This window comes from Carcharodon carcharias, chromosome 17, assembly GCF_017639515.1.
Source record: "Carcharodon carcharias isolate sCarCar2 chromosome 17, sCarCar2.pri, whole genome shotgun sequence".
In the NCBI taxonomy this organism is placed as follows: domain Eukaryota; kingdom Metazoa; phylum Chordata; class Chondrichthyes; order Lamniformes; family Lamnidae; genus Carcharodon; species Carcharodon carcharias.
In genome coordinates, this window is record NC_054483.1 from 106,004,072 (window position 1) to 106,025,219 (window position 21,148).

The window sequence follows — 21,148 nt, forward strand, 5'->3', positions numbered from 1 at the left end:
TATTTGCTCAATACGTTTTCCCCATTTCTTGACAAATTCATATTTTTAAAACTGAACAGATTTTTAAAGCCCATTTAGTAATGAAAATATATGCAACTAAAATCACTTAACACTCAATACTTCTACTAGTTCCAATTTTGTCAGTTCATTGTCCAATTTTGCAGCTACACTACAGAACAAATGGCCTTTCATCCTGAAATTATAATTTTTAAAAATCCACTTGTCATTCCAAGGTCAAATGTTCCACATTTTTGGATTAGAAATATTTTCGTTTCTGCACAATGTTATAAAGCTACAACTTTAAATCTTTAAACTATGATGGCATGGTGGTGCTGGTGATGGGCAACATTTATATGAACACAGCCATAGAAGAGGTTTATTTAATCAATCTGTACAAGCCACAACTGTGCCCTCTTGTGGAGCCCTTAATTAGGGCTATTAAGTCTCCCTCGCTACTTTGAAATTAAATCTTTCATATGCAATCTAAATGGATTTATTAAATTTGGAAAAAAAGACAATATTTCAAAACTGACACTTCAGTCCTTTAAAACTTACCAACTGATCAGTTAGTAGCTTAACGTTACCAAATTGGAATGCCAACTTAGGAATGCCTTATGACAAATACTACAAAATCTGCTCATACGTATTATAAAACTACATTGTCTAATGCTCTAAATCGGGGAAAAAAACAATTTACATGAAAATAACCAATGTTGGCAAAGGCAGTTCTGTAGGGTTTATTCTGTATGCCTCATCCTGTATGAGTCTAAACTTGATGTGTTAAAAAAAAATTTCCAAGTTTAAAGCTACTGTTACAGCAAGACTGGCGATACTGGTTAAGCATCTCTGAAATATAAGGGTCCACTTTATATTCACATTGAACTTATGCACCGAAGGTTACACTAATTGTCAAACAGGAAGTGTGTGAAGGAGGGGATCCCAATATTTAGTCCTTCGCCTAATTACACTTAAAACCCGCTGTTTCAACAAGTTCTAGCAGGTTAACTAACCTTGAAAAGCTGAATTTTTGGTGACGACCATGGTTGATCATGCAGTAGTAAAATCTCTTGTGGTTTCGGATTCTGTGCTCCTCACTGCCTCTTAGCTAGGCCTGTTTCCAATGATATCAAATAAAAGCGCAGCCATAACAAAATCTTTTAACAGCTAGTTAGGCTGCTCTGATCCACCGCCTGACCGTTCTGCTCATCCATCTCAGTTTGTTAAGAGTTTAAAAAGAAATAACGTATACGACCAGGGAATGAGCGTATCTATTTTTTTGAAAAAAGAAATGTGGGTCAAAATATCAAAACAGTAAAAGCCATACTCTCTCTCCTGAGCCTAATAAGTCTCTCCAAGCAACTTACATTTCATATAGATGATTTCCAGTTCACAATCATTCCATTGTCTCTGAACTCCATTCAGAGAAATTTGTCAAAAGGCATATTTTTTCAAAAAAAGATACAACTACAGTTACATCCCAGGAGTCCACAAGCCTTGGTGAAAGGGACTTGAACAGTCCCGCCCGCATCTCCCCCGATTGGCTCAGGACAGAGTGAATCTCCCGGACTGGTTCTTACAACTGTCAATCTTCAGCTTCAACGTTAGAAGGCCTCAGCATGTGCCTGTTTAATTTTAATTACATCGGGGAAAATTAAAGATAGGAACTGATAGCTAAATTACTGAAAAATGTGCATAATTGTCTCCAATAATAAGCATTAATTACTGTAATAAAAATGTGCATAATTAGCTCCAATAAGTATCAATTACTGATACATTTTCTGCTCCCTACCTCCCACCACCACCACCTATTAGGTTTCGCACCAGCAAACAGTGAGAGATCAAAAGGCAAGCAATGAGATAGATTACGGGCGTTTCCTTCCAAAGGATTTTTTTTTTTTAACTCTTGGGTGGGGAGAACCTCGGCTTTGGAGGAGAGCTGTATTACTGGCACACGTAGAGGACAATATATCCTCCCCACATCAATTTATAAAATCTCGCTGCCAGTTCAAGTCCAATAAGGCTCGATAAGACCTTTGCGCGATAAAGGCAATCTGTATTTATATCCTACTTTTAAAATTCGTAAGTCGAATATGAAGCAAATTCTCCATTCACAATGGATTTTTAAAAAACTTAAAACAATGATTATATGGCTTGATGGACCAAATTCCAAATAAAATTTAAAGGGGCAATAAATGGTTTGGGGACAATTATTCTGAATCTGTTTCTATGCTAGGATTATGAATATCTATATGAATAAATCACTTATCAATTTCATGCTAACTACATTTCTTGAACCGATGGACAGCACCAGGAAACACAAATACCATGAACAGTGCCTGGACCAAAGTTTAGGTTTCTGACATTCATATCATCAACTATATTCTAGAGAAAACTGTGTAAATGTTGACTGCTGACCCTGCTATAAGTGTTATTACCTTGGTACTGCTAGATTATAGTGCTTCAGAAGTCTGTTTCATGTTCAGTACAAACTCCTTTGCTACTGCACTAATGAAACTGCACAAAGGTTCACAGTTTAGAAAGAGATTTCTTTCAGGCTTTTTCCCTGGACCAGAGTAGTACTGGTGCAAATAGGAAGAGAAAATACTTGAAACACTCAGCAGGTCAGGCATCCTCTGTGGAGAGAAAGAGAGTTAATGTTTCGGTCGATGGTTTTTCATTAGAACTTTGTGTTTCCAGAATTTTCTGTGCTTTTAAAAAATTTTAGATTCCCAAAATTCTCAGTATTTTGGTTTTGTTTTGGTACTGCTGTAATGTTGGGTAGTTTTAAACATAATAATTGGAATTTTCAGTAGCGAAGGAGCACTCCCTTTTGTTCCCAACCTACCTCCACTCCCACCACCATGGTGTCTTTTCAAATTGTTGTTGTGCTATACTAGTGCTCACCCAGATACACAAAACCCTACTCAACTTTCAAATTGCTAGGACTGTGTTCCAGCTCGTCATTCAACTCCTGGGGTTCTGGACTGAGGAGTTTAAGCTTTTTCTTTGGCGGGTTTTTCAAAGTACCCAGCCTCTCTTTCACTTTGTACTCCAGGGTGCTGTGAGGGATTCCGTAGGTACTCTGGGCTTTCGAGACACTCATCTCCCCATTCATCACCACAGTGATAGCTTCTTCAAGGATCTCACTGTTGTACTGTCGGTAGCGTCCTCGCTTTTTTCTGGGCTGCTTCAAGTCACTTTCTTGGTCAGATGTGGTCTGCTGCTTACTAGAGGTAGGCTGGTCCACATCTGAGCCCCAGGAATCATGTCCTCCATCAACCAAGCTCACCACCCCTTTTCTGTGCCACAAATTCTGCTTCGGAAGGATCACTCTGAGTTTCCTGTGCAGTGCACTTTCAATCTGTGAATTCATGAGCAATGGGTTACAGTTATAATGATTTGTGACATTGGTTTCGCAAGAGAGGTCCATTCCCCGAACCTGTGGTATCTTCAAATCCACTGAAGTGGAATGGCCTTGTTCTCTCTTTCCATGTTTTGTTTGAACTGATCCTCTCTGAAATGTAACCTGATGGAAAGAAAGTTCCTTGGTATCTGCAGATATATCATTTCCCCTGAATTTTACATGTTCCAAATTGAATTCATAATGTGGTTTGGCCCAGGGGGCCTCTCTGGCTAGTATTAAGTGCTGTCCACGGTGCTGAGATGCTGGTCCTAAATTTGATGTAGTAGATGCCTCACTCCTGCTTACTGGTTCCTCACCCTTCTGGGCTGATCGAGTCACTGGTATTTTGAGAATAACAGAAGATCCATAACTGTCCTGCGTCACAGTCTGTATGCTTCTTAGTGACTTTGGAAGTGCTCCTTCAATACTTTGCGATTCGCAGTCCAATTGCTGTTGGCCAGCTCTCACAGGACGCCTAGGATTGGATGGAAGGAAACTCAGGTGAGCAGGACTTGCACAGGCAGGAAGGGATCGATGGGGTCACTCCTTTATTAGAAGACCTTGCTTGGGTAACATCACTTTATGAATATACAGAATTTAACAACCTCAGCATCTGCATCAATTTTAATTTTTTGTTTGAATAATTATTTATAAAATTGTTAGAAAATATTCACCAATAGTCTGAAATAGCTCAAACTGAGGCATTGAAATCAAAGTTCCCCAAAATACAAAAATAATACAGCAGTAAGGGCAATCATTTTTAAAAAGGGTGTACAAATTTCTCTTGAAATGATTCGCGCAAATAGTCTACAAACAGTAGCTTTATTGCACATTACAACTTAACATATATTGTCACTCTACAATACAGAATTAATTTTAGTGTAACAAATGTGACGTTACCTCTAAACAAGTAATAAAAGAGTCAGCCAAATTATGCAAGATTAAACATTTAATGCCATAATATTACACATTAAACACTTTCACAAAAACATAGGAATGACCATATAATAAATATATCATCTTCAAAGCAATATATTAAAGTATCTGAAGTCAAAGCAGGAAAGTTCCCAATAATTTTATAGTGCTTGTTAGCGTGATTTCAACACAGATTACTTTTTTCAGATGCACTACACTTTTTTTTCCTGAAAATTTCTCTTTCTTTCTCCCTTCACTCACTCCTGAACCACTAACTCATGCTAGGACAGTTTTATGAGTGCCAAGCATCATAAGCCCAGGCTTACTTCATACTTCAGTCTAGGGAATGATCATTAAAAGGCTATTTTATCACATATCCTTGAAAAAGAAACAATTTCAGGACAATAGGGAAAGATCAGGGGAGTAGGGCTAATTGGAACATCCTTTCAAAGAACCGGCACAAGCACAATGGGACAAAATGGCCTCCTGAGTTGCAAGATTCAATAATCCTATTTCTGTTCATTCTTGTCCTTATCAACACAGATGCATTTTTTAATGAGGGACATTGGATCGCTATCTGGAGTGGGAATGCTGTCTATTCATCCCTCCAAGCCAAGGGTGCAAAAGCCAATTGTGGCACCCCCACTTCCAACCCCAGCAAAGGTCAGATTAATCAGCACAGATCAGGAACAAACCTAGGACCTCTCTACAGTCTCTGGCTTGTGTGGTTCAGCTGTTTACTGTTTAAAGCAATTGAGCCTTTTAATAATCATATTACTGCTTTCATACCCACTACACTCATAGAATCACAGAATGATACAGCACAGAAGTAGCAACCATTCAATCTACCATCTCTGTGCCAGCTCTTTGAAAGAGTTAGCCAATTAGTCCCACTCCCCTGACCATTCCTCATTACCTTCCAGAATTTTTCCTCTTCAAGTATTTATCCAATTCCCTTTTGCAAGTTATTACTGAATCTGCTTTCATCACCCTTTCAGGCAATGCATTCCAGTTCATAACAACTCACCCCAAAAACATTTCTCATCCCGCCTCTGGTTATTTTTAGCAATTACCTTAAATCTGTGTCCTTTGGTTACTGACCCTTCTACCACTAGGAATGGTTTTTCCTTATTTATCAAAACCCTTTAGGAATTTGAACACCTCTATCAAATCTAAATACAACATTTCAAACTGATTAACCAAATAACTTTCACTTACCCGATCTGATTTTCTTTATTACACCAATTCCACCAGATAACTTTTGACACTTTTATCCTTTTGAGAATTTGAAAATGTGTTGAATCATAGGCTCAGAACAACTTCTAGATAGCAGCATTGGTGGTGAAATACAAAACTGTATCATTTGCACACATTCCTGCTTTAAAAACTCATTATATTTGTAGAATATTAACAGGGATGCCTTCTTATCAAGTGTGTACTCAAATAGGTCTCTTAACATACACGTAAATTTGATAGCAACAGGTCAGATGTGTGGAAAGAAAAGTATCAAATACTAACTTAGTGGGGTCCTTGCAGATATATAGTGGAGGAGTGAAGAGAAAATATAAGGAACCTTATTAGATTCTACATTCAAACAAAGCATGGATTAGATACATGTGAAAATCACTACTTTGTAACAACTGTAAAAAAGCAGCTCAGTAAAAGATTGTTTGCACTAGATATCCCATATAAGTGCCAATCTGTGCTGAATTGCAGGTCGTCTTGCTCGAAAGGTCAGCAAGAGAAATTTTGTTTTAGTTCCTGGTCGCTGGCAGAGAGAATTATGCTTTGCAAATTCAGGTTTGATCCAGTTCAGTGAGATAAGTAGTGAGCTAACTTAATGCAATTTTTCAGTTATAAAATCAGTTTGTAAAATTCAATATTTTTGTTACATTGGCAGACAAAAATAAGAAACAAGCCCAGTAAAATCTGACTAACAGCAATCTGTTAACTATGGCCTCAAGTTTAATATTTCAATCATTTTAAAATCTCCAAAAACATATCCTTTCCTTCAGCTGAAGCCAATCTTAGTTCATCCACCCAGTGCAACTCAAACTTCCCCTACAACGGTATCCAAGCTTGGCCTAAATAGCCAAGTGGTTATGGTACTGGGCTTGTAACCCAAAGATCAAGAGTTCAAATCTCACAATGGCAAACTATGAAACAATGTAACATCATCTGAAAAACAGATGGGAATGTGTTTGTACTCGAAAGAGTTACAACGGTATCCAATTGGTTCTTAAATAATTCCAGAGTTTTCACACGGTTCTATTCAGGAGCCCATTCCACCCGTTGACTTTCACGAAAGCACAAATTCCTGGCATCTATCCTAAGTTACCTTTACCAGTTCTACCCTAATAACTTATAGTAATTTTCTGGATTTCCCTTTTCTATGCCTCTTAATGACGTATATACTTCCAGAAAGTTGGATAACTCCTTTTCAAGACTGAAAAAGCCAAGTTCCTCTAGCTTTTCCTGGTAACTCAAACCTCTAATGATAGGGAACAACCTAGTGGTTTCTCCACCATATTATCTCAATGCTTGGATGTCTCCTTTGTATTGCGGTAACCAGAAATGAGGATCGTACACATGGTGTGATTTAGCCAGAGCATTATACAGGTTTAAATATGAATTTCTGATTTGTTTTGCCTACATAATTCAACATTATATAGGTTTTAAATTAAAATCCTACATTTTCTGTCCAGACAAGTGTTCACTAATGAGAAAAGTAACTTGAATTTGCTCTTGCCTACATTAGGCATGTAGCAAAGACATTTGTGTTCTGTAGGTCTTGTATGGTTGCTGAGTGAAAATAAATTCTTGGTATTATTTATGAAAGGTCTCTGGCAATTGAACATAACTCCCATTCACTTGATACAATTCAACCTTCATTACATCATAATCAGGGCCTCAATGTAAATTAGATAGGAATAGGTCAGTGGATTGAGCATTTGTTTATTTTCATTAACAACGCTCAAAAGCAATGAGATTTATTTAGCTCAAAACATAAAACAGTGATGTTGAAAAGTAAGGTCCTATCACTTGTGTGATGTCAAAAAATAACAACTCATTCTTCTTCCACAAAATAAATAACTAAGCAATGAAAATAGTCTTTCCCCACCACCCACCCACCCCAATGAAATTAAGCTAGTTTAGGATTACAATGAATATTACCAACAATTTCTGTACATATACACACAAGCCCAATGTCATAACACATTACACTCATACAGATTCTCCCATTTTCTGTGATGTGGCAGTTACACAAACGCGTGGTCTTTTTCATTTTAAAAAATAATGTGGGCCAATTTTTCTCTAGTCCAAAAACAGAACCAGGACATGTAACGACATACACAATCAGATAACATTTGAGTGAAACAGGTATGTTTTGCTTTTGTGTGCATATGTTCAATTATGCACTTGCATAATATTTTTCAAAACTCTACACTGCTGTCTTTACTGAAGTGAGATGTACTCACCAGGACACTCAAGAATACCAATATAAGGGGCAAAACAACAATTTGTACTGTATGTGAAGAGAGTGATGACTGGTTGGAAAGTGGTGTTGCCACTTGGAGAATGCACCACTGATGGTGACAGACAATTAACTGCCAAGCATTCTTTGAAATTTAAACCAGACAGCTTGACCCTGATTGGTCAAGGCATTGCCTTGAGGAATGAGTCAGCTAATGGCTGTCACTTATTTTGTTTAGCTAAAACAGGCACAGTGTATGTACATGTTCTTTCTGTATGCAAAGAACAGGGCCCTGTGTATTAATATATGTAGCTTCCAGTACACACAAATGCACCACATTGTGAGCCCGACAGACAATCTTAAATTGGTTGTCAGTGTATTCTTAGCACATTGACGATTATTTAGCAAATGTTGTCCAATGGCAGAATCATATCTAATGTTGGACACAGTGTTTTCAGTTTTGCAAGCATGGGCTGGTTGGATACAGTCTCTACCCTGCTCATTGCGAATAGTGGCTGGTTCATGTTATTTGCTACAATCCACCAGTCTTTAGGACATATGGCCTACATGCCTAGCATCACACTGGCAGTGAAATTCATAAACCACATTATTCATTTGTGCGATAGGCAGAACGTCTTTTTGGCTTGACAGCAGCATTCTGTTAGTGGCAAATACCACTCATTGCTACTGCTACTGCATGACTATTTGTTTACATGAGACAGAGGTACAATAAAGACCAAATTCAGGATATCAACAACAGAGATAAAAACAAAAAACTGCGGATGCTGGAAATTCAAAACAAAAACAGAATTACCTGGAAAAACTCAGCAGGTCTGGCAGCATCGGCGGTAAAGAAAAGATTTGACGTTTCGAGTCCTCATGACCCTTCAACAGAACTGAATGAATCTTAGGAAAGGGGTGAAATATAACCTGGTTTAAGGTTGGGGGGGGGGGGGGGGGGGGGGGGGGGTGGGGGTGTGGTGTGGTTGTAGGGACAAGCAAGCAGTGATAGGAGCAGATAATCAAAAGATGTCACAGACAAAAGAACAAAAGGACACAGAGATGTTGAAGGTGGTGATATTATCTAAACGAATGTGCTAATTAAGAATGGATGGTAGGGCACTCAAGGTACAGCTCTAGTGGGGGTGGGGTGGAAAGGCTAGCAGGGCACAAAAGATTTAAAAATAATGGAAATAGATGGGAAAGGAAAAATCTATATAAATTATTGGAAAAAACAAAAGGAAGGGGGAAGAAACAGAAAGGGGGTGGAGATGGAGGAGGGAGTTCAAGATCTAAAGTTGTTGAATTCAATATTCAGTCCGGAAGGCTGCAAAGTGCCTAGTCAATTCAAGATCTAAAGTTGTTGAATTCAATATTCAGTCCGGAAGGCTGTAAAGTGCCTTACAGCCTTCCGGACTGAATATTGAATTCAAAAATTTTAGGCCTTGAACTCCCTCCTCCATCCCCACCCCCTTTCTGTTTCTTCCCCCTTCCTTTTGTTTTTTTCAATAATTTATATAGATTTTTCCTTTCCCATCTATTTCCATTATTTTTAAATCTTTTATGCCCTGCTAGCCTTTCCACCCCACCCCCACTAGAGCTGTACCTTGAGTGCCCAGCATCCATTCTTAATTAGCACATTCATTTAGATAATATCACCACCTTCAACGCCTCTGTGTTCTTTTGTCTGTGACATCTTTTGATTATCTGCTCCTATCACTGCTTGCTTGTCCCTACAACCACACCACCCCACCCCCCCCCACCCCACCCACCCACCCACCCCCCTCCTTAAACCAGCTTATATTTCACCCCTTTCCTAAGATTCACTCAGTTCTGTTGAAGGGTCATGAGGACTCGAAACGTCAACTCTTTTCTTCTCCGCCGATGCTGCCAGACCTGCTGAGTTTTTCCAGGTAATTCTGTTTTTGTTATCAACAACATAGTTCGACTTACAAGTATGTTAAGAACACGTAAGCTATCTACTGAATTTCTCCAAGTGTATATTAAACCCAAAGTTGTGCCAGTTTTCATTTCCAAACTTATCAATAAAGCCAAAGTGAGACATACCCCACGATCGAGCATGCGTTTATGCAAAATGAGATTGAACAGATTGGTAATAGGGTTACTAATTTACACCATGCCCTACACTGCTCTTGGTCTAGGGTGCGCAAATTTCTTTCATTTTTTGATTTGATCTGTTTATGCTGCTATATTGCTTCAATAGATGACCGCACCAAAAACAGCACCCGTTTGAAACACATCCACACCATAAACTCACTTAAGTGGAAGTGGTTTGGCAATGCAATCAATGATGTCACTAAACACATAACAAATCTCTCTGGCCATGTACTCTCAGAAAGCGAGTTTGTTGTTGCGTATGGTTTCAATTTTGGTGTGCCTTCATACCTAATCAAACAGGAAGAGGTATTAGCTGAGTTTGAACACCTCTACTCCCAACTATCCTGCCACAAACCAGTGTCCACTGAAGACACCAAATCCTTGAAAGAGCGCCTAGTTGATCTATCGCACACATATTGCAGGATTTCAAACAACCTGTCCAACTTTCATGTGCAAAGCAAATGTCTTACAGCGTCACAAGGCCTTAAGACCAACCAACCAGACATACAATATAAAAACAAAAAAACTGCGGATGCTGGAAATCCAAGACAAAAACAGAATTACCTGGAAAAATTCAGCAGGTCTGGCAGCATCGGCGGAGAAGAAAAGAGTTGACGTTTTGAGTCCTCATGACCCTTCGACAGAACTTAAGTTTGAGTCCAAGAAAGAGTTGAAATGTAAGCTGGTTTAAGGTGTTTGGGGGGGGGGGAAAAGAGAGAGAGAGAGAGAAGTGGAGGGGGGTGGTGGTGTGGTTGTAGGCAAAAGCAGTGATAGAAGCAGATCATCAAAAGATGTCACAAACAACAGGACAAAAGAACACATTGATGTTAAAGTTGGTGATATTATCTAAACGAATGTGCTAATTAAGAATGGATGGTAGGGCACTCAAGGTATAGCTCTAGTGGGGGTGGGGAGAGCATAAAAGATTTTAAAATATTTTAAAATAATGGAAATAGGTGGGAAAAGAAAAATCTATATAATTTATTGGAAAAAAACAAAAGGAAGGGGGAAACAGAAAGGGGGTGGGGATGGAGGGGGGAGCTCAAGACCTAAAGTTGTTGAATTCAATATTCAGTCCGGAAGGCTGTAAAGTGCCTAGTCGGAAGATGAGGTGTTGTTCCTCCAGTTTGCGTTGGGCTTCACTGGAACAATGCAGCAAGCCAAGGACAGACATGTGTGCAAGAGAGTAGGGTGGAGTGTTAAAATGGCAAGCGACAGGGAGGTTTGGGTCATTCTTGCGGACAGACCGCAGGTGTTCTGCAAAGCGGTCGCCCAGTTTACGTTTGGTCTCTCCAATGTAGAGGAGACCACATTGGGAGCAACGAATGCAGTGGACTAAGTTGGGGGAAATGCAAGTGAAACGCTGCTTCACTTGAAAAGAGTGTTTGGGCCATTGGACAGTGAGGAGAGAGGAAGTGAAGGGGCAGGTGTTGCATCTTTTGCGTGGGTATGGGGTGGTGCCATAGGAGGGGGTTGAGGAGTAGGGGGTGATGGAGGAGTGGACCAGGGTGTCCCGGAGGGAGCGATCCCTACGGAATGCCGATAGTGGGGGTGAAGGGAAGATGTGTTTGGTGGTGCCATCATGCTGGAGTTGGCGGAAATGGCGGAGGATGATCCTTTGAATGCGGAGGCTGGTGGGGTGATAAGTGAGGACAAGGGGGACCCTATCATGTTTCTGGGAGGGAGGAGAAGGCGTGAGGGCGGATGCGCGGGAGATGGGCCGGACATGGTTGAGGGCCCTGTCAACGACCTTGGGTGGAAAACCTCGGTTAAGGAAGAAGGAGGACATGTCAGAGGAGCTGTTTTTGAAGGTAGCATCATTGGAACAGATGCGAAGGAGGCGAAGGAACTGAGAGAATAGGATGGAGTCCTTACAGGAAGCGGGGTGTGAGGAGCTGTAGTCGAGGTAGCTGTGGGAGTCGGTGGGCTTGTAATGGATATTGGTAGACAGTCTATCACCAGAGATTGAGACAGAGAGGTCAAGGAAGGGAAGGGAAGTGTCAGAGATGGACCACGTGAAACTGATGGAGGGGTGGAGATTGGAAGCAAAATTAATAAATTTTTCCAAGTCCCGACAAGAGCATGAAGCAGCACCGAAGTAATCATCGATGTACCGGAGAAAGAGTTGTGGAAGGGGGCCGGAGTAGGACTGGAACAAGGAATGTTCCACATACCCCATAAAGAGACAGGCATAGCTGACATACCAGACATAACCAGACATACAAACCTGACAAAGGAATGGGAATAGTCATCCTTAGCAAGGGTGACCATATCAACAAAATGCATGCCATTTTCAATGACAGGTTCAAATTCGTATCTGTTGGACCTGCACTCAACATGACCGGACAGCTCTGCTCGAATGTAAGCTGAATAAACGCTTGCTGCACTTGTGATAGCTCATCGCTCTTACACGTGATATATCTGTCAGGGTTCGTCCTCACGGTTCACTACGTTCGAGTATATATGGGCTACCCAAGACACACAAAAGTGATGTCCCTTTACGCCCCATCTTATCTATAGGCGGTTCTACACAACATGAATTAGGCAAATGGTTGGGTGAATTGTTACAACCAATTTTGACCAAGTTTTCCACATACACAGTGAAAGGCTCCTTCACATTTGCGAAGGCCAAACAGGACTTGCATATCAATAGCAATGTTGTGTCCGTGTGCTCATTTAACATTGCTAGCTTATTCACCAATGTTCCACTGAAGGAAGCCATAGATATTTGTGCTATGGCAATCTAGACCCACCACCATTACGTGAATCGGTATTCATTGAACATATGAACTCGGCAAATCACACATTTGAGTTCAGTATTAATGACACCATGTATGTCCAAATAGATGATGACACCCTGGGATCCCCTCTACGCCCAGCTCTTGCAAATATCTTTGTTGGGTTCCATGAGAAACGCGTCTTCGATGGAATGACTCCTAACCTCCCACCCCTCGCATATTTCCAATACATGGATGATATATTTGCTATATTTAAATCCGCTGCATGTAACAATTTCCTTTCAAGTCTTAATGGGCTCCATCCTGCACTCAAATTCATCTATGAAATGCAGCAGTCAAATGAACTCCCCTTTTTTGACGTACTAGTTGAGAAATCTGCCAGGAGGTTCTCTACCATAGTCTACCGCAAGCCTACCTGCACTGGTCAATATACACATTGGGGCTTTTACAGTTCCAAGTACTATAAGATTGGACTTATCAGAAACCTTGTAAGTAGGGCCCCAAGCCATTTGCTCACCATGCAAGCTTGATTCTGAAATAGGGCATATCAAAGGCATCCTGCAGGATAATGGCTACCCTGATCAAATCACGCAAACTCATGAATGGGCCTAAGGCCATCACTTTTAGCCCTGACAAGTGCCCAGTCAACCTTAGATTACCTGGAAGGGCAAGGTATCTCAAAAATTTGTGCAATAAGTGAAGCTAGCTGTTCTCACGCTGCTACTATGCAGTAGCAGCGCAAGTGTTATTTGCCACTAACAGGATGCTGCCATCAAGCCATAAAGAAGTTCTGCCTATCGCACAAATGATCAATATGGTATATGAATTTCAGTGCCAATGTGATGCTAGGTTTGTACGCCGTACATCCCAAAGACTGGTAGGTTGTATCTCATAGCATGTTTAAGCTACTGTTCGCAACGGGCAGGGTACAGACCATACCCAACCAGCCAGTGCTTGCAAAACTCAAAACAGTGTCCAACATTAGATGTGATTCCGCGATTGGACAACATTTGCTAAATAATCCTCAATGTGCTAAGAATTACACTGACAACCAATTTAAGATCGTCAGTCGGGCTCGCAATGTGGCGCATTTGCGTGTATTGGAAGCTAATACACAGGGCCCTATCCTTTGCAGACAGAAAAAAACATGTATCTATATAGCAATATAGCCTGTTTCTGCTAAAAAAAAAATGTGACAGTCATTTGTTGACTTATTCCTCAAGGCAATGCCTTGAACAATCAGGGTCAAGTTGCCTGGTTTAAATTTCAACCAATGCTTGGCAGTTAACTGTCCATCACCATCAGTGGTGCATTCTCCATGGCAACACCACTTGCCAACCAATCAGCACTCTCTTCACATACTGTATAAATTGTTGTTTTGCCCCTTATATTGGTATTCTTGTGAGTATTCTGATGAGTGCAAGACGAAAAGCTTAGACACATCTCTTTTTTCAGCAATACTGCTGTCTTTATTTCAGAATTATCTAGCAGCCATCTGAAAATAATCCGTTATGTTCAAAACCATGCTATCTAAATTAGGCTAGTCATTGCATATGCCTTATCGAATAAATCCTACTCCAAACTAAGGGCTGTTATTAAGAGCCTGGTACTGCCTCTTTAAATACTTCTCATTCTAAGTCTTAATGAGCATGCAATTATTGTCTTCGAATGGAAACTGGATTGCTACAAATTCTAACTATTGTTAGAGAAAGTATTACTCAACACTTGCCTTTATTTTGTATTTCTTTTCTTCTTGTTCCTGAAAGCATTGACTCCGGCGTTGGCAGTATTAGATACTTCTCTCATGTGACCATTTTTTCTATACAAGTCCAGATAGTGAGTATCACAACAGGTCCACATCATAAGAATCATTACAGCCAAGTCCAATTCTATCCTCATCCAATGTCCAAATACAAACTGGGATCATTGGATAGTCATCAGGAACAAGAACCTTTGGCTTATTTTCCTCTCCCTAACTTAGAGATGGGTTAATCATATAGCTCGTGGGCCTAATTCTATATGTAGAACATTTTAATCTTGCCTTCGAACTGAAATTTTTTGAATACGAATGTCCCCGATCACCCCCTTCCCTCATCCCAAATCCCAGCCACAATTTTAATAGCCACACACCAACCATGAACCTCAAATAAGAATCCTTACTCTTCAACCCTCTAATTATAGTTACTTTGTTATCGCAGAACATTCTTTCATTAACAATGGAATGAATCATTAGAAGTTTGTGGTACAGTAGTACCAGCAAAGAGTCAGCAGCAGCTGGATGAGTCTTCCCAGTCAATGCTACAGATAGGCAGTGCTTAATTATGATAGCTTCCTGGGTGCCATGCAGAAGGTGAGTTGGTAAAGGTTTTGGTGGTGTAATGAACCTACCACTAAGGCAGGTGCCTTATCTGGTATTGTTTGCACTAATGCAGTAAATAAAGAACCAACTTTTCCTTATATAGGGCTCTTGTCAAAGGAAATCCTGCCGTGCTGGCCCTATTGGCTAGATGATTGCCTATTTCCCCAGGCCCAACATATAAAATGCTACCACCAATTGGGCTATGTAGTCTACAGCCCTTAGCTAACTCAGACATCAAAAAATTAATGTTACCATAATAGAATGAGTGTGAGAGTGAGTGAAGTAGTGAATGTTTATGAAAGAGTGACTGCACTTGTAAGTGAGTGATCGAATGTGAATGAAATAGAGATTGAGTGACTCAGTAAGTGGCTAACTGCATCTGACTGAGCGGGAAAGTACATGTGTCTCAGTGAGTGAGTAAGTAAGTAAAGGAGCAGGTATGTGTGAATTAGTGAGTGAAGGATAGGCTGAACATAAGTAGTAAGAGCAGTAGTAGGCCATTCAGCCCCCTCAAACTTACTCTGCTATTCAATAAGATCATGGTTGATCTGATCTTGGTCTAAACTCCACTTTCTTGCCTGTCTCCATAATCCTCACCTCCCTTATAGTTTAAAAATCTGAATATTTTCAAGACCGAAATAGATGAAAACCCAACCTCGATAGCTATCTGGGGTACAGAATTCCAAAGATTCATGACCATCTGAGAGAAGAAATTCCTCTTCATCTCCACCTTAAATGGGCAACCCTTTATTCTGAAACAATGTCCTCTAGTTCTAGATTCCCCCATGAGGGGAAACATCCTCTCAACATGTTGCATGTTTCAATAAAATCACCTCTCTTTCTTCTAAACTCCAATGAGCATAGGCCGAATCTGCACAGCCTTTTCTCATAAGACAACCCTTTCATTCCAAGAATCAGCCTAGTGAACCTTCTCCGAGCTGCCTCCTGCGCAAGTATATCCCTCCTTAAATAAGGAGACTAAAATTGTAGGCAAGACTCTCGGTGTAGTCTTACCAATGCTTTTTAACAAGGCTTCCCTACTTTTATACTCTATCCCCCTTGCAATAAAGGCCAACATTCCATTTGACTTTCTGATTATTTGCTGTACTTGCGTGCAAACTTTGTGATTTATGCATGAGGACACCCAGATCCATCTGTATCACACCATTCTGTCATGTCTCTCCCTCTTGCTGCACTTAAATATTTTGCTTTTGTATTCTTCCTATCAAATTGGACAAGGTCATGTAAATTACTCCTGACAACATAGCTCTTATCTTGTGCAGTAATCTTTTATGTGGTACCTTATTGAATGCCTTTTGGAAATTTAAATATACTACATCTACTGGTTCCCCCTTTATCCACCCTGCTTGTTGCATTCTCAAAGAACTCTAATAAATTCATCAAACATGATTTCCTTTCATAAAGCCATGTTGACCCTGCCTGATTGTATTATGATTTTCTAAATATCTTGCTACTATTTCCTTAATAATGAATTCTAATATTTTCCCAATGACAGATGACAGGCTAACTTGCCTATACTTTCATGCTTTCCGTTTCCTTCCTTTCTTGAATACTGCATTTACAGTTTTCAAATCCGCCAGGATCTTTCCAAAATCTAGGCAATTATGCAAGATTACAACCAATGCATTTACTTTCTCTGCAGCCACTACTTTTAAGGTACTTTTCTAGGTTGCAACCCGTCAGTCTTTAGTCCCATTAGTTTTCCTAGTACCAGGTTAATTTTGAAAAATTCATTTACGGGATGTGGGCATCGCTGGCCCATCCCTATTGAAGAGCCAACCACATTGTTGTGGGTCTGGAGTCACATGTAGACTGGACTAGGTAAGGAGAGCAGATTTCCTTCCCTAAAGGGCATTTGTGAGCCAGATGGGTTTTTCACTAATGGGTTTTTACAACAATCAACAATGGTTTCATGGTCATCGTTAAGACTTTTAATTCCAGATTTTTTAATTGAATTCAAATCCCACTATTTGAACCCGTGTCCCCAGGGCATTACCCTGGGTCTCTGGATTACTAGTCCAGCGACAATACCATTACGCCATCACAGAAAGTTGTGTAAGGAAGTAAAAACTTAAGATGTTGAACACACTAAAGTGGCTCAGACATCTAGTTGGCCAGACAGGGCTTTCAAGGGCCATACAAATGAGGTTTCTATTTCAAAATGAATAGCAAAGGTTAGGTCATTCATATTTACAAGAACAGCCAATGGTAAGAGAACATAAAATGACCTTGAAATGCTACAAGGTCCCTAAATTAACAATGGTTCACTGGATTGAGAGCAGTAAATTTAGAAATAGATAAGCAGCAGTTGAAGCGTAACTGGCTTGAGGGACCAGTGGAGTCATTCCAACTAGCTACATGCACTGTTTGTCACTCAGATTGTCATCCAGGCTTTAAACAAGTTTGCATTTGACAGCGGCCCATATATAGAAGATACAGCTTTTGGAACTTAAGCAAACCAGAGACTTTTATTCCTTCTGAACCTATAGGCCATTGTTTGGGCCCTTGTTTCTGTCCCTTAACTTCAATACAGGACACCAGCAGTAAAAACTTGGTACATATGTATGACACATTACACTTCAAATGAATTCAATTCTTAACAATAATAGAAAGAACGTTCTATCTCTGCAATACTATTGTTACTGCTTCTAAATTCTGACATATAAGCACCTAGTTAGCATCATCATCATAGCATTGGATTGCCATGAACATTAAATCCCTGAGCAACCCACTGATAGCTTGGAAGCAAAGTAGGTAGGAGAGAGGAAGATTGTGAATAGATTACTGGGCATATCTAGATTGCTAGTAGTATAAATACCAATGCTACTACTGGACCTATTTAGCATATATGATACCAAAATCAAACTTAATCCAAAATGGTTTAATATTTTCCCACCATGTTTGGTGTGAGCTACCCTAAAAGAAATTGTTCCCACCACAATCACCTTCTCCATCACATTTCATCCTAATGTCACAAATTAAATGCTTTCCCCAGATGCTCCATTCTCAGGAGGATTAGATCTAAAAAATATTATATGTCCACCACTAAAATGCCAATGACAATACCGAATATGTTCTGGCACATCACATCAGTATGCAAAGCCCAGGAAACCACCTGCCTCCTTCCTCCTTGACTGTGATAAATGAATTACAATAATTAAGTCATAATAAAGGCAAAAAAATAGATGCAATCAAAAAATGCCTTTGACTTACGCTACTGCAAAGTTTCACATTTCCATTTAAGATCTTTAAAATTGTGAGCATCTCGGGCGGTGCGGTCATTTATATATTAATTTTCCATACTTCAATAGTGGACTCATAGACCTAGCTTTATCGAAACAATGGGTTATTTTAACCTAACTCACCCAAGGCATCAGGTGGTATGCCCATTTTACAGTCCGCCCAATACTACTGTTAACTTTAGTGGAGGGTAAAATTAAGCAGAGTGTAAAAGCAACATTGCTGCCAATCCTGTCAGTTTCCTGACAGTTGGGTTTGGTTAAAATTACCCCTAATGGGTCTTGCTGTGCTACAGAAGATATAATTAACAATATAAACCTGGGACTCACCTCCCACATTTTATACTCCCAGAACTCAAATTAAAATATAAAAGCAACTTATAACTTCCATGATAAATTACAAGATGAGCAATGTCTGAATCATGGAAGTTCTGTAGACTAATTTAGGGGAGTTATTTGCACTGTTCTAAGAGAGCAAGTTCTTGTGCAAAGCTGTGGCATATTAAATGAATAACTTCACTGGACCAAAAGTATACATTTATAGTGCTACCTGGAGTGCACAATCCTTTCAGAAAAATGTATGTAATCCCAAAATGTCTTCAGATGTTTTTCAAAATATTTTTTTACTTCAGGACTTTTAACACAGGAAAGCTTCAGAAATTATTTTTGAGGAGGTAGCAAAGGATTAAAAAACAACTTTAATACTTAAAAAACCTTTCCCAAATTATATTTCCTATCTAATTTCATCATGGAAAATCTATACAGTCTATACTTTGTGTATACAGGAAGAATAGCATAGTAGTTGTTATTGGGCTAGAAATACAGAAGACTGGGCTCGTGATCCAGTATTGAGTGTTCAAATCCCACCACAGCCGTTAGAGACTTTAAATTTTTGCTGATGATACAAAACTATTAAGTACGGTGAATTATGAGGAAGAAAGCGATAGACTTACATGGGACACAGACAGACTCGTGGAATTGGCTGACACAGCAGATGAAATTTAATGCTGAAAAGCGCGAAATGATACATTTTGGTAGGAGGAATGAGGGAAGACAATATAAAATAAATAGCACAATTCTAAATGGGGTGCAGGAGCAAAAATACCTGGGAGATATATGTGCACAAATCTTTGAAGATGGCAGGGAAGGTTGAGAAAGCAGCTATAAGACATACAGGATACTGGCTTGATAAAAGAGGCACAGGGTACAAGAGCAAGGAAGTTATGGTGAACCTTCATAAACACTGGTTCAGCCTCAACTGGAGTAGTGTGTCCAATTCTGAGCACCACACTTTAGGAAGGATGTGAAGGCACTGGAGAGGATGCTGAAAAGATTTACAAAAAATGGTTCTGGAGATGAAGGACTTTAATTATATGGATAGCTTGGAGAAGCTGGGGTTGTTTCCCTTGGAGAAGGTTGAGAGGAGATTTGATGAGGTGTTCAAAATCGTGCGGGGGCTGAGCAGAACAGTAGGGAGAAACTGTTCTCACTGGTGGAAGAGTCGAGAAACAGAAGACAGAGATTTGAAGTGATTAGCAAAAGAACAAGGGGCAATATGAACAAAATCTTTTTTACACAGCTACTGGTTGTGATCTGGAATGCAATGTGGTGGAGCCAGATTCAATTCTGGCTTTCAAAAGAGAACTGGGTAATTAACTGAAGAGAAAAAAATTGCAGGGCTACAGGGAAAAGCTAGGGGAGTAGAATTAGGGAGTTGCTCTTGCACAGAACCTGCACAGATATGATAGGCTGAATGGTCTCCTTCTGTTTTGTAATTTTTCTGTGATTCCTACCGCATTTGTATTTCACAAATAAGGGTACCACGCCCCGTATCCAGGAATCCCGCGACTGCATGTGCTCTGGATTTGGGGATTTTACAGATTTTGGGTCTTAGGCCTAGCATGTAATAAAAATGCATAAAATAAAGTACGAAAGATAAAGAATAAAGGGGTTTTGTTCAAATTGCTACCCAAGGCGCCAGCTTCGAATTTGGCTGGTTTTCTGGTCCTTCTGGATTTTGGGATGCCGGATGAGGGGTATGGTACATGTAATTGCATTAATTTTGTTCCTTATGCAATACATGGGCCCAAATGGCCATGCTAATCAATTGTCCCAACCCTCAGTAATTATAAGTAGTTCGACATTATTAACAAAATATGGTGTTTTATCATTGAAATAAACTTCATTTAAGATCAAATTAATTCAAAACAAAACAATGAATAAAAATATTTCTCAGTAAGCTTACATTTGTTGGCATCATATACATGTTTAAATACTATTATATGTTTCTGCCTGGGGCACTAAATGATAATAAAAAACAAATTGCTTCTTTATATTAAAAAAGTGGTAACTCAAATGAATAAGTACTCTATAACAGCAATATAACTAATATTTGCATTAATATACTGCCTTTCAAGTCAACAAGTGTCAAAGTATTTTCCTTAAAATTGTTATTTAAGCAAGTGCAACAATGATTTCATACTAATAACAATCCACAAGAAGCAATAAGATAAATGATCAGAATAATTATTTTTTGATGATATTCCTTTCTGGAGAAATCTTGGCCAGGACATTTGTAGAACTCCATGCTCTTCTTCAAATACTCCCATGAGAGTTTTTAATGTCCAACTGAACAGGTTGACTGCCCATTGGATTAATGTCTCATCTAAAGGATGATTATTAACTCTTAAGTACTTACCTACCACTGGAAAGCTCAATTTTTAAAAATAAAATTTTAATGAAACCATTTTTGCAAAAACTTATTACAATGCTATTCTACAGAGCCAACCTGTCCATCCCATTCAGTAATCAATCAAGTGGGACAATTTGATTGAAGACTGCTTTTTTAGAATATATATAATCTCCAATGGATATTTCCTG

The 21,148-nt window shown here is 39.5% G+C and overlaps 1 protein-coding gene across 14 annotated transcripts in view; it reads right to left on the reverse strand.

Annotated features, from left to right (window-relative positions):
* The window catches only part of LOC121289595 (ligand-dependent corepressor-like), a 128,543-nt gene that overhangs the window by 44,784 nt on the left and 62,611 nt on the right, over positions 1-21,148 (reverse strand). For 2 of the 14 annotated variants that reach the window (XR_005945616.1, XR_005945617.1), the window contains exons 7-8: positions 1,365-3,878; positions 1,011-1,268 (exon numbers count right to left, since the gene is read on the reverse strand). The exons of 7 other annotated variants lie outside the window; for them this stretch is intronic. Coding sequence is in view for 3 of the 7 variants with exons in the window: in XM_041209200.1 (XP_041065134.1) it covers positions 2,930-3,878 (949 nt within the window). In the remaining 4 variants the exon portion in view is untranslated. Of the gene's footprint in view, positions 1-1,010; positions 3,879-21,148 lie in introns of those variants that run through there. 5 more of the 14 variants (XM_041209193.1, XR_005945618.1, XM_041209194.1 and 2 more) reach the window with 5 other exon arrangements.